Source organism: Anabrus simplex, chromosome 4, assembly GCF_040414725.1.
Source record: "Anabrus simplex isolate iqAnaSimp1 chromosome 4, ASM4041472v1, whole genome shotgun sequence".
In the NCBI taxonomy this organism is placed as follows: Eukaryota; Metazoa; Arthropoda; class Insecta; order Orthoptera; family Tettigoniidae; genus Anabrus; species Anabrus simplex.
Window position 1 is genome coordinate 158,922,381 of NC_090268.1, and position 19,638 is coordinate 158,942,018.

General features: G+C 38.3%; 1 protein-coding gene across 1 annotated transcript in view; it reads left to right on the forward strand.

Annotated features, from left to right (window-relative positions):
• Positions 1-19,638, forward strand: part of LOC136872205 (paramyosin) — a 294,381-nt gene that overhangs the window by 268,548 nt on the left and 6,195 nt on the right. The window contains exon 7 of the mRNA XM_067146038.2: positions 17,039-17,259. Within this exon, the coding sequence (XP_067002139.2) occupies positions 17,039-17,259 (221 nt within the window). The remainder of the gene's footprint in view (positions 1-17,038; positions 17,260-19,638) is intronic.

The following is a 19,638-nucleotide window of genomic DNA, read 5'->3' on the forward strand; positions in this document are numbered from 1 at the left end:
TGCGTTAGAACTCTTCTGAATAAAAACAATGAAAATAAAGAGTTGAAATGCTCCACGCTTTTTAACAGAACATTGGCTTGTCTACCACTGACAGAATAAGTCTGTGAAATTCCTTTTAGCGTCGACAGCGTGGGTTCATTGTTATCCAACATATATTAAATACTGTACCTACTTATTTACAAGTAAAATTAATAGTGTTAGTCAAGTGTTAAAAATGTTTCTACATAAAACTAAAATTATGACTTAAAGTGTTGTAATAAACATTAACACAAACTGGCACATATTAAACCTTTTAAAAAACCTGATTACACTCCAAAATTGGTTTTTTCCCCCGGACTCAGAGAGGGATTCCACTTCTAGCACCTGGAGCATGACACATTTGATCAGAGATAGAATTGGAGAAGAGGACCAGTACCTCACCAAAACAGAATCACCTGCTATGCTGAACAGGAGCCTTGTGATGGATGGGAAGATGAGAAGGGAAAGGCAAGGAAGAAGGAGGGAAGCGGCCGTGGCCTTAACGTAGGTACCATCCTGGCATTTGCCTGGAGAAAAAGTGGGAAAGCACAGAAAACACTTCAAGGATGGCTGAGGTGGGAATAGAACACTCTTTATTCTATTGACCTCCAGAGACAAAGTTGACTTCGTTCCAGGACTCGAACCACTTTTCAAATTTCTTGGCAGAGACGGGAATCGAACCTGCAGCTAATTACACTAACCACTACATCATAGATGTCATATTAAACCTAAGGAAATAAATAGGCCTACAGTAGGAAGTTTGCTTACCATTTAGCTACTAAAAGTATTGAAGAATGTAGCAAAACCGAACAGCTATTAAATATAACTACCGTCACCATAAGACCTATCTGTGTCGGTGCGACGTAAAGGAACTAGCAAAAAAAATATATATATAACTGCAGGAGTACCTCTGAACCTCTGATCATCAAGACAGTAGTGTAGAAGCCACAGCCTGCAGTCCATGGTGTTCAGCGCCCATGCATCAATATTTTTTTTTTTGGAACTTATTAGTCACTTTTTAATTAGGTGATGGGGGAAGGTAAAATTCAACAATAATAGATATTATTTCTATCAACATTATGGAGGTAGCATAAACAATTTGGCACCAATCATTTTTTTCATCGAGCTAAATTAAACAGAATAACCAAATACATACATACATACATACATACATACATACATACATACATACATACATACATACATACATACATACATACATACATACATACATACATACATACATACATACATACATACATACATACATACATACATACATACATACATACATACATACATACATACATACATACATACATACATACATACATACATACATACATACATACATACATACATACATACATACATACATACATACATACATACATACATACATACATACATACATACATACATACATACATACATACATACATACATACATACATACATACATACATACATACATACATACATACATACATACATACATACATACATACATACATACATACATACATACATACATACATACATACATACATACATACATACATACATACATACATACATACATACATACATACATACATACATACATACATACATACATACATACATACATACATACATACATACATACATACATACATACATACATACATACATACATACATACATACATACATACATACATACATACATACATACATACATACATACATACATACATACATACATACATACATACATACATACATACATACATACATACATACATACATACATACATACATACATACATACATACATACATACATACATACATACATACATACATACATACATACATACATACATACATACATACATACATACATACATACATACATACATACATACATACATACATACATACATACTGAACCCATGACCTTTGTGCCCTAAGAACATTATGCATAATATGACAATTAAACTTAAAGTTGGATTCTTGATAGCATGGATTTGACACGTGACGAAGGGGTGATTACCTTCGGTCCCACGCTCTGGGGTACGTGACGTCAACCACACGTGTCGACGGCGGAAGAATCTCAAGTAATTTTTATGAACTATTTCAAAGCGCGTGTACACGGCGTGACCACGCCAAGTCAAAAAAATATAGTGCCTATCAAAGGAGGTCAATCATCTCACAAATCGAACCCGTAAAATTTTTAAATGTCCATGAACACTACCGCCAGAAATGTAGCAAGCATGTAGTCACTTTCAAAACTCTTGAAATTACAGTTTAGGTAAGTCAGAAAATTTATAAAATTTTTCTTGGCGGCAAAGGGAGAGATCCGAAGAGAGGGGGTAACTGCTATAAATATGAAGGGACGCCATGACGAAGCTTCCTTCTCCGGCATTTGTGATACAAAGCGGACGAAATTGTTGAGTTGCTCCGCGAAATCAAATCAACGAAAGTAGACTGAGTTCGACTGCAGATTTTAGCCAGTGTGGCTAAGTCTTGACTCCGTGGGGAGATAGTTTTCTTGAGAGAAATAAGTGTATCAGATAGGACGGTCAAAGTACTGAAATATTCTAATGTGATTGAGTAATTCGTGTGCGGGAATAATTGAAATCCATCGTGTGCGCCCAGCAAACAAGTGAAGGGTATTTTCTTTTTTTATGCTTTATTCCAGGAAACCTGAAGAAACACAATGATATGTACAGCCATGAATGTAAAAATGGCTAAATAAAATGCCAGGGTCGCAGGTGAGCCCTATGACGAACAATGGTGTGACTACATAAGGTAATGTGACTTTCCATCTTACTACCTCTTATATCTCATCTCGTGATTTCTAAAAGTGTATTTGCATGGGGATATACGACGCAGTGGTCGCCCTACTAAGTTTTGGTAAATGTGAGAGTACGACTAAAAGAGTCATTTGTTTTATTTTCCACTTGGATAAAAATTTTGAAGTTTTGCGAGGGCCGTATAATGTTGTAAAAAGTTATTGAATAGGATTCCGAAGTGATATCACGTCCAATGTAGATCGTCATCCGTGTGAGTGTATTGCCTGTATTTTGTGATGTCGAAGTAAGATGTTCATTCGATGTAAAATTCTTCTGTCTGCAATTTGACGTTAAAAATAATAATCCATGGTTACTCATTTTCAATCGAGTGGAAGCGCGCTGTCGGGTGAGAACCTAGGGGATGAATTTGGTCACGGAGAGAAACGTTCTTTTTTAATGCCCATTTTAAACTGTGTCTGACTGACAAATAAAAGATCTAGTAGAATGTTTCAGTCATTTCTCGTAAAAATCAAGTTATTAAATACGATATCATTTATGCGAAGTTATTCATGATTAATGCATTGTGCGATATTATACGTCGGTATTTCTAGTGAGGATTTTATTCCAGTTCTTTGTCGATGATAATTGTGGAGCTGGGAAACAGAGGTTAGTTTTGTGAATCAGGTTGGACCTGTCATTGAAGCCGGGACACTGAAGCCCGAGGAGTGTTTTATATGAGTTGAGATGAGATGTGCGAATCAGGTTAGAGTCCTGTCATTGAAGCCGGGATATGATAGCCCGAGGAATATTTATAATGTTGAGAATGGAAAGAAATTCATAGAAATCCATAGCGTATAATTAGTGTGGGCATCTTGAAGCATATCTGTGCATTTTGATGGTTAGAATATCGTATTTGTTTAATCATGTCGGCAGAGTTTAAAGGGAGCATTTTGAGAAGTCAGTCAGGTAGAACGAACCGGGTGGTTTATGTAACTGCCAAGCGAGCATGGGGTGAGAGACCTAAGCGGACAGCGGGGATAATAACGGGAATAGGAGTGGAGTCGAGATTGTACTGTATTCTCGGCCAGGAAAACGTTAAATGCTGGATTTAGTTGAAATTTCATAGCCGGTATTGATCTAAGTATTGTGAAATACTGTAATTGGGGACGTAATGAACATTTGAAACCATGAACTTTGAGTATAAGGAACAGAGTAACCCAATTTCAGGGTTGTCCAAAATATAGAGCGATGGTCGTGATGATCGATTTGTCTGTGAGGGGTGTGCAAAATTCATAATGGTAATGACGAGATATGACATCGTAATTATATGGCGAGTTGTTTGGTTTGTACGTAGATTATTAGGATATCCAAGTGTTAATAACGGTTAGGACTAGATTAGATTTTTAAGCATGATATCACGAGATGAGATATATAGCTGGACATGAATGATGTAACAAATTCTTTTCCAGCCAGATAAACATCGCAATATTGAATTCACATCACAGCTGCGTAGAAAGTTGTGAAGAAACCAGAGTCCGCGGAGATGAAATTTGTTGTTTGTTAATATTTCGTTAAATCATTTAAATTTATTAAATTATTAAATTCAGTGAAACCGCATTTTGAAATAACTTTAATCAAGCGAATAACTTGGAGATGCATTCTGGAAATTTTAATTTGTTGTCTGGGGAATATTAAAAATTAAAGTAAAGATAAAGGGGACATATCCGAAGGAAATGGATTTTTCTGCCACAAAGTTTGTGAGCATTGTTGTTGTTGTAATTATTGAACTTTGATTGATTGAGCAGTGAATGTGCTGGGGATAGTAAAGTGGAACTTTGGTCATCAACCGATGTAACTTAATTGTGTTTAGCCTTCAGCCTAGAAACTTGGATGGTCAGGGGGTCATCAACCTCAGTGACTTAGATTAGGGCCATATGCCATTGTAGCATCATTTCCTTGCGGTCATCATCCACAATGACTTTAAAGTAACTTAGAAGATTAGATGTCGGTCCATGACATAGACGCAGGTCACATCGATTCAATTAAGGGTCCATGCCGTAGAACCACTGTGTGGCACACACCGATTGGACGGCCTTAATTATACTCAGAGTCCAGAGTTCGTGTTACGAGGGCTGGACCATAACGAATCACTATGATGGTACATGTGGTCTCACATGGAAGCCGAATTTAAGGATTTCCAGACTTTCCTTTCTTAAATGATTAATAATTGAGATAATGGTTTCTAGTAAGATTGCCCATCAGGCAGTTACGTTAAAGTCTCACACCAGTGTTCTGACATTTATGTAAAAATGATTGTGGTGTCCAGTGGACACAATTGACTATGACATCGTTGACATAGTAAATTACTTCATTTCCCTGAATAAATAGGAATCTCATAAATAGACCTTTCATTCCAGTAGATAGATTAGAATTAATGAACCCTACCTTTACCTCAGCAAGTGACGAAGAACCCGAAACGACCCAAGAGACAGATCTCATGAACTTTGCTGATAGGTAAGGAAGGTAGGTATCCCTCAATAAGGACCTAAAGGGTTAAGTAAAATGTTGCCCAACGTGGTGGCTTCAGTCACTTAAGACAGGGCCTAAGTACATCGAGAGAAGAACTACAAGTTAAATTGGGTGACATCAGTGAAACGATGACCAATTGTAGGATTGTTATACGTTGGTCGACCATTAAAATGGCTTCCAACGTGGTGGCATCAGTCACTTAACGATGGGGCATAAGTCACGATAACGATGAGGGAACCTAAGTCACGATAACGATAAGGATATTTTTAAAAAATCGTGTACTAGAGGAAAAGAGAAATAATGTTGAGGCTATGCCACATTATGGATGATAAAATCGTGCGCCAGAGTTGATAGTGAACTCGAAGAAATAGATAAACGCCCGATGAGTAAGGCTAGGAGATACCACTATGAGAATAATTTATCTGCTGAATGAAAGGTATAATTTAAGTGTGTTAGAGTAATTTCCCAAATTTTTGAATACTGGTTTGAGTGTTTTGGCTGATCACTTTGATCGAGTGAACATTGAATTTCACATTTCATTAAATAAAATTTTAGAGAATATTGCATTAACAGTGTGATGTGCAGATAGGAGGATGTTGTGATGTTTATCGTTGTAGTCTTGTTATACGCCGTTGAAGTCTCGGGCTCACCGATGACCTATCTTTTCTGTTAAATACAGTATGTTTATGCAGGAGGGAGAATTGGCCCAAGGGCAGGTGGCCCAAATGATCAAGGACTTAATGGAGAGGATGGAAAATAATAAGAAGGACTTTATGGAGAGAATGGATGCCGATAGGAAGGACTTAAGTGAGAGTGTAAAATCTATTAACAATGAGTTAAAAGGTATGAAGGAAGTCGTAGGAACCATGGACAATAAATTAGATAGTGCAGATGTAGAATTAAAAGGTATGAAGGAAGTTGTTCAAAATGTTGACATTAAAGTGCAGGACACTCAGGATAGTTGTAAGGAAGCCAGCGTTGATATTAGGAAGGACATTGGTGACTTTAAACACGAAATAAATCAGCAGTTTATAGAAACTCGCGAGCTACATCGTGTTCTTAGTGAAAATCAGGACATAATTAGAGGAGACCTCGATAGGCACGTCAACGGATGTAGAGATCTACATAAGCAGTTGATGTCAGATCAAGCTGAGCCTAGGGCCAATCTGAAGACAGAGGTAGAAGAGGATATAAGAAATTTAGGTACGACTCAGGAAGAAACGCCTAGGAGTATTGAGGAAGTACAGGCAGACTTGAAGGAACCAAGTGAAAATATAAAGGCGGATGCGAAAAACTCGAACAAGAAGTTAGAAACAGTGGAGGTTATATTCGCCCGTCTACTTGAATATTTTACTAACATGGAGTCTCCTAAATCAGCGCCACAAGTAGTTACGCATGTGGAAAACCAAGTGGATGTCGTAATTCATATCCAAGAGAGTAGACCGGAAAGGGATGTTTCGCAGGCAGACATACAAGAGAATAATGGGCCAGGGTTTGAAACCATACTAAACCAGAATAGTAAGAACGTGGAACAACCTAGCTACCTGTACGGAAAGTGGAATAGACGCCGTGATCCATGTAGGAGGAACCAGGGTCGATGTCAGGAAAATTCTTACCAAAGACGCAGACGCCGTTGTGGAAATGAAGCCGATAGAAGGTGGAATAATTACGAATCCAGATGTTCTGATCTATGGCATGGGTCTGAAGAGGAAAAAGCAAAACCTAAACGATTTGGTGCCAATAAGAAGAAGAGGCCTAAGAAACGTAGAAGTGATGAACGTTCAGACGAGGATGCCAGCGATGACGATTATAGTCCGTCAAGAAAGGCTAAAGCAAATGCGAAGAAGTGTAAGCCTGCTGCTAAAATGAAGATGAGGATGATGAAGAAGATGGGTCAGCCAGCTGCTAAAATGAAGAAGATGAGGAGAATGATGAAGAAGAAGAACGGTAAACCTGCAAAAATGAAGAAAGTCAGTGACAACGATAGTAATGAGGACAGGGATTTGAACCCAGAAACTTCGCATTTTGATGTGAATGCAAGTTCGTCGAGAGGTTGGAAGGACAAACCACCTAACTTCCAATAAGTCAACTACAATTCACTGGATATCTACTCCGCAACCCCGAACTCCCCGAGTAACCGAAAATACCAGGAAGCTGAAGGCATCAACCAGTATCCGTACACCAGAAGATGAACAACTACATAAGAGAGAAGAAAGGAATTTATGTTCAAAGGTCATGTTTCATCAGACGTCAAAATTAGAAATTTCGCCATCTGGAGTATTTTAAAGGAAATTCCTTGTCACTGTGCGAAAGGAATTCGTGTCTTGGGGGAAATATGAACCCATGACCTTTGTGCCCTAAGAACATTATGCATAATATGACAATTAAACTTAAAGTTGGATTCTTGATAGCATGGATTTGACACGTGACGAAGGGGTGATTACCTTCGGTCCCACGCTCTGGGGTACGTGACGTCAACCACACGTGTCGACGGCGGAAGAATCTCAAGTAATTTTTATGAACTATTTCAAAGCGCGTGTACACGGCGTGACCACGCCAAGTCAAAAAAATATAGTGCCTATCAAAGGAGGTCAATCATCTCACAAATCGAACCCGTAAAATTTTTAAATGTCCATGAACACTACCGCCAGAAATGTAGCAAGCATGTAGTCACTTTCAAAACTCTTGAAATTACAGTTTAGGTAAGTCAGAAAATTTATAAAATTTTTCTTGGCGGCAAAGGGAGAGATCCGAAGAGAGGGGGTAACTGCTATAAATATGAAGGGACGCCATGACGAAGCTTCCTTCTCCGGCATTTGTGATACAAAGCGGACGAAATTGTTGAGTTGCTCCGCGAAATCAAATCAACGAAAGTAGACTGAGTTCGACTGCAGATTTTAGCCAGTGTGGCTAAGTCTTGACTCCGTGGGGAGATAGTTTTCTTGAGAGAAATAAGTGTATCAGATAGGACGGTCAAAGTACTGAAATATTCTAATGTGATTGAGTAATTCGTGTGCGGGAATAATTGAAATCCATCGTGTGCGCCCAGCAAACAAGTGAAGGGTATTTTCTTTTTTTTATGCTTTATTCCAGGAAACCTGAAGAAACACAATGATATGTACAGCCATGAATGTAAAAATGGCTAAATAAAATGCCAGGGTCGCAGGTGAGCCCTATGACGAACAATGGTGTGACTACATAAGGTAATGTGACTTTCCATCTTACTACCTCTTATATCTCATCTCGTGATTTCTAAAAGTGTATTTGCATGGGGATATACGACGCAGTGGTCGCCCTACTAAGTTTTGGTAAATGTGAGAGTACGACTAAAAGAGTCATTTGTTTTATTTTCCACTTGGATAAAAATTTTGAAGTTTTGCGAGGGCCGTATAATGTTGTAAAAAGTTATTGAATAGGATTCCGAAGTGATATCACGTCCAATGTAGATCGTCATCCGTGTGAGTGTATTGCCTGTATTTTGTGATGTCGAAGTAAGATGTTCATTCGATGTAAAATTCTTCTGTCTGCAATTTGACGTTAAAAATAATAATCCATGGTTACTCATTTTCAATCGAGTGGAAGCGCGCTGTCGGGTGAGAACCTAGGGGATGAATTTGGTCACGGAGAGAAACGTTCTTTTTTAATGCCCATTTTAAACTGTGTCTGACTGGCAAATAAAAGATCTAGTAGAATGTTTCAGTCATTTCTCGTAAAAATCAAGTTATTAAATACGATATCATTTATGCGAAGTTATTCATGATTAATGCATTGTGCGATATTATACGTCGGTATTTCTAGTGAGGATTTTATTCCAGTTCTTTGTCGATGATAATTGTGGAGCTGGGAAACAGAGGTTAGTTTTGTGAATCAGGTTGGACCTGTCATTGAAGCCGGGACACTGAAGCCCGAGGAGTGTTTTATATGAGTTGAGATGAGATGTGCGAATCAGGTTAGAGTCCTGTCATTGAAGCCGGGATATGATAGCCCGAGGAATATTTATAATGTTGAGAATGGAAAGAAATTCATAGAAATCCATAGCGTATAATTAGTGTGGGCATCTTGAAGCATATCTGTGCATTTTGATGGTTAGAATATCGTATTTGTTTAATCATGTCGGCAGAGTTTAAAGGGAGCATTTTGAGAAGTCAGTCAGGTAGAACGAACCGGGTGGTTTATGTAACTGCCAAGCGAGCATGGGGTGAGAGACCTAAGCGGACAGCGGGGATAATAACGGGAATAGGAGTGGAGTCGAGATTGTACTGTATTCTCGGCCAGGAAAACGTTAAATGCTGGATTTAGTTGAAATTTCATAGCCGGTATTGATCTAAGTATTGTGAAATACTGTAATTGGGGACGTAATGAACATTTGAAACCATGAACTTTGAGTATAAGGAACAGAGTAACCCAATTTCAGGGTTGTCCAAAATATAGAGCGATGGTCGTGATGATCGATTTGTCTGTGAGGGGTGTGCAAAATTCATAATGGTAATGACGAGATATGACATCGTAATTATATGGCGAGTTGTTTGGTTTGTACGTAGATTATTAGGATATCCAAGTGTTAATAACGGTTAGGACTAGATTAGATTTTTAAGCATGATATCACGAGATGAGATATATAGCTGGACATGAATGATGTAACAAATTCTTTTCCAGCCAGATAAACATCGCAATATTGAATTCACATCACAGCTGCGTAGAAAGTTGTGAAGAAACCAGAGTCCGCGGAGATGAAATTTGTTGTTTGTTAATATTTCGTTAAATCATTTAAATTTATTAAATTATTAAATTCAGTGAAACCGCATTTTGAAATAACTTTAATCAAGCGAATAACTTGGAGATGCATTCTGGAAATTTTAATTTGTTGTCTGGGGAATATTAAAAAATAAAGTAAAGATAAAGGGGACATATCCGAAGGAAATGGATTTTTCTGCCACAAAGTTTGTGAGCATTGTTGTTGTTGTAATTATTGAACTTTGATTGATTGAGCAGTGAATGTGCTGGGGATAGTAAAGTGGAACTTTGGTCATCAACCGATGTAACTTAATTGTGTTTAGCCTTCAGCCTAGAAACTTGGATGGTCAGGGGGTCATCAACCTCAGTGACTTAGATTAGGGCCATATGCCATTGTAGCATCATTTCCTTGCGGTCATCATCCACAATGACTTTAAAGTAACTTAGAAGATTAGATGTCGGTCCATGACATAGACGCAGGTCACATCGATTCAATTAAGGGTCCATGCCGTAGAACCACTGTGTGGCACACACCGATTGGACGGCCTTAATTATACTCAGAGTCCAGAGTTCGTGTTACGAGGGCTGGACCATAACGAATCACTATGATGGTACATGTGGTCTCACATGGAAGCCGAATTTAAGGATTTCCAGACTTTCCTTTCTTAAATGATTAATAATTGAGATAATGGTTTCTAGTAAGATTGCCCATCAGGCAGTTATGTTAAAGTCTCACACCAGTGTTCTGACATTTATGTAAAAATGATTGTGGTGTCCAGTGGACACAATTGACTATGACATCGTTGACATAGTAAATTACTTCATTTCCCTGAATAAATAGGAATCTCATAAATAGACCTTTCATTCCAGTAGATAGATTAGAATTAATGAACCCTACCTTTACCTCAGCAAGTGACGAAGAACCCGAAACGACCCAAGAGACAGATCTCATGAACTTTGCTGATAGGTAAGGAAGGTAGGTATCCCTCAATAAGGACCTAAAGGGTTCAATACATACATACATACATACATACATACATACATACATACATTATCATTATAGACTGTTATGCCTTTCAGCATTCAGTCTGCAAGCCTCTTTGAATTTACTAAACATTGCCACAATCCTCTGTTTACAACTAGTGCTATGGTCTCATTTAGTTGTATACCTCTTGTCTTAAATTGATGATATAGACGTTGATTCCCATAGGGAACCTGAAATATTTGTCCCAAATGAGTAAATTTATATTACCTTTATTTATATTACCTCTATTTATATTACCTTTATCTTTAAATAGTTGAAAACGGCTGAAAAACTGAAGTCTAGAAACAACATACTTCAGAAACTGTGTGGCACTACATTGGGGATCGTCAGCCGACACTTTAAGCACCACCGCCCTCAGTTTGGTCCACTCAACAGCTGAATACTGTTCTCCAGTGTGGCTCAATGGCAGCTACCAAACTTGTTGATGCCCAATTGAATCAGGCAATGAGAATTATATCTGGCATAGTAAAATCAACACTACATTCTGGTTACCAGCACTGAGTCACATTCCACCAGCGGAACTCAAACGCAAACACGCCTTACTCCGGGAGTATAAGAAGATAAATGCAAATGACCAGCTATCAATACACCAGGACATCATTGCTGCTGAAGCCAGACGTTTACGTTTGCGGAACCCCTCCATCTGGACAGTGAGACACCTGGTAAACAATAATTTCAACCTCTTGCAAATCTGGAAGGAAGAATTGGTAAAAAACATTCCATGTCAGCTGCAAGACATCACAAGCACCACAACACCACCAAGTGGCTTTCACCTACCCCGGAAAACGTGGTCAACACTGAACAGGATAAGAACAAACCATGGCAGATGTGCAGATCTTCTCTACAAGTGGGGACTGGCACATAGTGAATGACTGCCCGACGCATTCCTATAGTGGCAACTTAAGTAATGTTGTGGAAGCAGGTCCAGCTGTAATAGACTTTATTAACAACTTGAAAGTCAAACTGTAAATCATGTAAATACACTAAACGCAAATACGCAAATATGCTAAATACGCAAACGCTAAATAAATAATAAATACTCAATATTAATTTCATTACCTTAAAATGTTAGGGAATATGAAAATTTTGCTACACCAGCAATAAAATGTGAGCTGTATTTTCTTTCAACTAAAATTGCATTTTATTTAGAGGAAACATGTAGCACAAGAAATAGACAATAATAAACAAGAAATAGTAATACATATATAGGTCAAAGTGCTATTTCTAAGTCTGTGGCATAGAATGTCATTTTTGTTCAATCTGTGGACAGTTGCTTAAAACTGTAGGACTCGATCTTCGGAAACGGTGTTTCTCCCATGATCATCTGTACGTGAGTTGTTCACGAGTTGGAAAGGCAAGCATACTATATATCTTAGTTCCAAATGGAAGGACAATAGAGTTTAACTGGAAGCTCTATAGGAAAAAAATTAATTTGCTTTTATGGTATTTTATATTGTTTTAGTATTATTTGTACCATACCATATTTCATACAATTTAAGCAAATAACTGTGTGAGTTAATAATTTTTTTTACTTTGCTTTTAAATAAATGGTTTAAAAGCATATAAGGGCTAGACAATAAACGCGGATGAAGTCGCGAGTACATACTAGTTATTCATATCACCACTAGTAGACTGCATATTATCAGTCACAAAAGCAACACAGCACTAGCATTATCAGAGCAAAGACCTTTAGCTATTTCAAAACTGTCCTAATTCCTAATTTTTAAAATATACACATTATTAAGAATGATTTTAAACACCTTTTCACATGTATATACCATAAAATAATTTTATAAACACGTGAATTTTTAACATGTTTGATATCACAAGTTCAGTTACCTTTCATATCTCTATCTGATAATTGTATTGTCATTTACTTCCCGCCAAAATGACCATGGTTCAAATGTATTTCTAAAAATAAAAATTCTTGTCCGTATGGTTTGGTTTGCACCTAGACAACCTGAAAGTTTGTACTTTATACCTCATCTTCCTATTCGTCCTTTAATTAATGTTATGTTTGTCCAACCCTTGTCCCGTTTCCCTACGGGCTCGGGTATGAAGTGAGATGAATCTGTTGTGGCAGGTTTTTATGACCGGATGCCCTTCCTGTCGTCAACCTCATCAGAGGAGTTAATGAGATGAAATGAATGATGTGATATATGATAGTAGGGAGAGGGCGAAACCCGGTGCCAGCACATAGCCTACTCCTGTCGAATAGCACCAAGGGGTCTTCTCAAGGCTTAACGTCCCCATCCGACGGACGAATCACCATCAACAGCATAATATGCCCTCACTCCATATGAGCACTGTGGAGTGGTTTGGAATTTAACCCAGGGTTTTAGCACTCAATCTAGTGATTAGAAATTGTATACCACCACCTCCCCTACCCTGCCGGCCAACATTCTGGCGGTGAAAATTTTTTCGACCAACGGGACTCGAACTGGCCAACCTCAGTGTCAGATCATTTTAGACTTCAGCGCCTTAATGATCATGGTCACCAGGCGGGCTCCTTTAATTAATGTTATGAAGGGTTAATAATATAATTATCTTGCCCCTTAAAAAAACAATAATTGCCAAACATCCGATGATAGTTTGTTCTTTCTAATTAACTGCATCCTGATGGGGCTTGGCTCTTTTCTTCTACCTTGTGGGCCACCACATCACCCTGTCGGTGGGGGCAGTCGAATGCATACATGGGGCAATCATGCAGCCCTTAAATGAGTCCTAACATTGTTCCCACTTACTTGTGCTAGACTCCTCACTTTCATCTTTCCTACCCAGCAACCCTCGGTCACTTCTTGTTCCTTTCTGACACCCACGGTATTAGGGTTGTGGATCCTAGGGAGTCTTTCATTTTCATGGCCTTCATGGCCCTTGTCTTTGGCTGATACCTTCATTTTTTGAAGTGTCAAGCCCTTTCCATTTTAATAGAGGATGGTTGCCCAGTTGTACTTCCTCTTAAAACCACCACCACCACCACCACCAACCACCACCACCACCAACCACCACCACCACCAACCACCACCAGCACCAGCACCAGAAAGCTTACGACACTACCTTGCAATAAGGGATTATCTCCACTCTACATTGGTGGGATTTGGGATAATTTACCAATGTTCACTGAGAACTTCATGTCCCTCCATCTCTTTCAAGTCTGAGTAGGGAATTCTTTTCCTCAACGTTACGTTCAGGAGAATGGAGTACCACAGGCGTCTGTAGTGAGTGTCACACTGTTTGCAGTCGCCATCAACTTACCACCGATGGCCCACCAGTCCTTCCATCACTGTATGTATATGGTTTAGCTTTACATATCAGCTCCGGAAGGATGGTGGTTGCTGAGAGACAGCTACAGCAAGCTATTAACTGAGTCAGAAAATGGGTCCTGCAAAATGTTTTTTAGATTTCAGCGACAAGAACCTGAGTTGTACACTTCTTTCAATGTCCACTTGTGCAACCTGAAACAAAGCTCCACTTGCAAAATGGTGTCTTACTAGTGGTAGACACCTGCAGGTTCCTGGGCTTCCATTTTGATAAGCAGCAGCCCTACATCTGTCAGTGGTAATGCAGCTTATGATTCAACATCAAGATTTATGCTGAACCTTTCAGACAGTATTCACCGTAGTTAGTGCAGTTAGGCTGGCAACCAGAGCTTTCCGTACTAGCCCGATTCCCAACCTGCTCACTGAACTGGGAGTTCCACCTTTACGAATAAGGCAGCGGCAGATACTCCTCATGAAAGCTGCCAAAATTCATTAAATGCCACAACATCCAAGCTATTAAGGCCTATTTAGTACCCCATACCACCAGAGGTACCGAAACCAGCCAAATAGGATACAATCGGTTGTAATTTGAATTGATAGCTTGTGTCGTGAGTTGGATGTTACTGTCGGTGGTTGTCTTTTGTGGATCCCTAGCGAGGTACCTCCATGACCAGTTTCATGGCCGGATATATGGCTAGATCTACTCCATGGATACAAGATGAACTCATATGCCTGTGTCCATTAGAGGTATTTCCAGAACTTTGTTCACCAGTATCTGGAGTCTCCTTACTCCCAAGTCTTCCCAGCCTAAATCTTGCAACATTTTTTGTAACACTACATTGTTTTTTTGTAATCACACACAACAGATCATGCTGCTTTCCTTTGGATCTTTTCCAGTTCTCATACCCTCTCCTTCACATCCTTACTACAACCTCTAAAAATACTCATAATGACATGAATAGATCCTTAACCTTTATTTACAATCCCATTTATGTGATTAACCCAATAAAAATCTTTCCTTATATCAACACCTTCCTGTGATCCCCGCTCCATCAACACTGAAATTAAGACTCTGAGGATGTTTCCTGAATATTACGTTCAGGAAAATGGAGTACTACAGGGGTCTGTAGTGAGTGTCACACTGTTCGCAGTCGCCATCAACTTGCCACCGATGACCCACCAGTCCTTCCATCGCTGTATGTAGATGGTTTAGCTTTACATATTAATATCTGCTGTCCATCTCAGAACACTCTCGAGGTCTTTATGTAGTTGTATCTTATTTATAACCTACTCTATACAGGATAACATCATGTGCAAAAAGCCTCGTCTTTACTCATATCATTTATATTGTATAAGAAAACATAAAGGTCCAATAATACCACCTTTATCATTAACATTACAGGATCAGGTAATGCTTCACCTACTCTAATTCTTTGAGATCTGTTTTCTAGAAATGTTATCCACCCATTCAATCACTCTTTTGTCTAGTCCTATAGCCCTTGTTTTTGTCAGTAGTCTCCAATGATCTACCCTATCAAAATCCTTGGATAGGTCAACAGCAATGCAGTCAATTTGACCTCCTGAATCTAAAATATGTGTTGTATGAGGTGTGTTTTTTAAGTAAGGGCCGTTTGAAAATAACTACACAACGAAAGATGATTTTCATACACAACATTTATTTGCAGATTCTACATACGTTACTCTATTTTTCAACATAGCCACCAACTTTTTTAAAACACTTATCATACCTTACAGCTGAGTTTGGAATATCCTCTTCATAGACATTTACCGCCTGCTCCAATAACCAAGAGTTCTTAATCTTGATCATGCGCTGGGACAGAGTCTGTTTGGCCTTCACCTTTACAGGCGAATGTGTGTGTCTCCATTCCATGCTCTGTTGCTTCGATTTGGATGTGATATGCGATACCCATGTTTCATCTCCCGTTAGGATTTGACCCAACATGTCGTGGCCTTCTTCAGCATAACGAGTCAAAAACGTCATTGAATGCTCAAATCTTTTATGGAGACACACACATTCGCCTATAAAAGTGAAAGCCAAACAGACTCTCTCCCAGCACATGATCAAGAACTCTTGGTTATTGGAGCAGGCAGCAAGTGTCTATGAAGAGGATATTCAAAACTTAGTTGTGAGGTATGATAAGTGTTTAAACAAATTTGGTGGCAATGTTGAAAAATAGAGTAAAGTATGTAGAATCTGAAAATAAATGTGGTGTTTGAAAATCGTCTTTTGTTGTGTAGTTATTTTCTAACGGCCCTTACTTAAAAAACATGCCTCGATGTTTTCTTTTTAAATCATCGTCCTGCAGTGAGGGTGACCATAAAGGTCCAGAATACATAATTTACAGTATGTCATTTTGATAATGTAATAATATTTGTTTCTGGAAAATTCATCGTAAGTAGACCTACAAATTGAGTCTCACTGGAATAACCTTTCCTAAACCTGAACTGCCTTCTATCAAACCAGTTAGTAATTTTGCAAATATGTCAATATAATCAGAATGCTGGCTGGATACAATGCTTTATTTCCATGAAACTAATAAAGCCAGTGATTTATCTGTTAACTTTCCCATTTACTGTATTAGATTGCTTTCTAGTTAGAAATATTGTAATGTGCAAATTCATTCACATATTTCAATAATTGTTATTGCTTTAGGCTACAGTTACTGAAATGAAGGCACGTCTGGAAGCTGAGTACGAGGGAAGTAACAAACTGAATGCAGCCCTAGCAGAAGCCCTTAAAACTGTTTCTCAATCTCAGAGTCATGAAGCGGCAGCAAGTCAAAAGGCCCTTGAGCTCTCTGAAGAACTGGAGAAAGAACGTGAGCGTGCTATTCATCTGGAAGGAGACAACGCAAGTCTTCAGCATCAGTTAGAGTGAGTAACATGTCTTTGAAGCATTCGGCTATAGGCTGTAGTTCTGTGGGTAAGTTCTGCTAAATGATACACTAGGAATATACTAGATGACTAATTACCTTTATATTGCATGTGTCATCCATTCTCAGAGTAAATTTTCCTCTAAATATTTCAAGTGAGAAAGGCCCATGTTCAAAGGGCAATCCAATACTTACACAAAACAAAACAAATGATATATCAGAGCTGGAGTGCCTTCATCAAAACTTTATTCATATGACTATAAAGTGAAATGAGGCTAATTATTATTAAGAATATGCCTTTTCAATACATTGAATGCATAATAAAATAAAGAACAATTATGTAATACATATTCATTTGCTTGAGGTGCCAAGAAAAAATGAAGTTTTTTGGGTCTCCTGCGTAGGCATATATGAAACACTCCTGAGTGACATGCTGTACAGTCTGTCTATCAGCCCTACATTCAACACTGTGGAGAAGATTTTTTTCTTTTCTATTTGAACAGGTCCCCACATACTCCATATTTAGTTCGTATGCAGTTAAGTGTTAATGAGGCTAATGAGTATCCCTTACGTACTCACATTTGAAATGTAGGACTTATTAGTATCTGCAGTGGATGTTAAGAAACCCACTACTGTGAGCAGCAAGACAAGTAATTTCAAGGAAGTAAACTTCAAACAAATTTTGAAATGTGTAGAATGAGACCTCTATTAGATAAAACATTGCATTCAATTTGACTAGTTATGGCCATATATCACCACCACTGAAGATAGAACAATTTTAATTTTCTGAAAACTGTCAGCAAGAGTTTTTTTTGTTTTTTTTAATAGGGAAACAACCCTAGTAATTTTTCTGTGAATATGAGATGTGCATGCCATCTTGGGAAGGGCTATGGCTAATTAATCAAAAGCAACCCTTGTAAGGCATGGATGGCTCCTAAAAGAAAATGCTAGTTCTGCAAGAATGACCCTTAACATTTCAACTTTATTACAAAGATTTGCCCCTTTTTTTACAAAGAACTACATTTATAATTTGGCAAGGGTTGCTTTTGACTGAAAATGTAAGGTAATTAAATTTAGTATAAAGATGCTCTGTAAAACCAAGCAGTATAGAAAGGAGTACTAAACTGGCTTTACAAAGTGTAATGCATCTTGGAATAAGTGGGATATGATAATGCCAGTATTGTATCATCATATCATAATGGCTTTTTCAAGCTCCAGTAGGGATGTTTCTCCACAACAAAAGCATTAGAAATTGGAAGGAAAGGAATTAATTATCAAACCCTACAATGCATAGTGATCAGTATTTGAGTTCTATGATTCTCTAGCTCACTGCTTTACCCTGTTACAGTTAACATAGGTACTTTTACGGCACAGCTTCAACTGTACAGTCAATCAAACATATATACCAGTGATGCCTTTTTTTTTTTTTTTTTTTTACATAACAGATGACAACATCGAAGACATTACCTGCCTACAGTTGTGCAAGTATACTTGCGCACTGTATTTACGTATCCATGGCCAGCATTCTTTCTGATTATATTAGACATGTTTGCGAAATTAATAACTGGTTTGACAGAAGGCAGTTTGGGTTTAGGAAAGGCTATTCCTCTGAAGCTCAGCTTGTAGGATTTCAGCAAGATATAGCAGATATCCTGGATTCAGGAGGCCAAATGGACTGCATTGCAATTGACCTATCTAAGGCATTTGATAGGGTAGATCATGGAAGACTACTGGCAAAAATGAGTGCTATTGGACTAAGTGACTGAATGGGTGGCTATATTTCTAGAAAATAGAACTCAGAGAATTAGAGTAGGTGAAGCTTTATCTGACCCTGTAATAATTCAGAGGGGAATTCCTCAAGGCAGTATTATTGGACCTTTGTGTTTTCTTATATATATCAATGATATGTGTAAAGAAGTGTACAGAGTAATAAATAAGTTACAAGATTGTGAGCGGCTGCAGGGTGACCTCGATAGTGTTGTGAGATGGACGGTGGGCAATGGTATGATGATAAACGGGGTTAAAAGTCAAGTTGTGAGTTTCACAAATAGAAAAAGTCCTCTCAGTTTTAATTGCTGCGTAGATGGGGTGAAAGTTCCTTTTGGGGATCATTGTAAGTACCTAGGTGTTAATATAAGAAAAGACCTTCATTGGGGTAATCACATAAATATGATTGTTAATAAAGGGTACAGATCTCTGCACATGGTTATGCGGGTATTTAGGGGTTGTAGTAAGGATGTAAAGGAGAGGGCGTATAAGTCTCTGGTAAGACCCCAACTACAGTATGGTTCCAGTGTATGGGACCCTCACCAGGATTACTTGATTCAAGAACTGGAAAAAATCCAAAGAAAAGCAGCTCGATTTGTTCTGGGTGATTTCC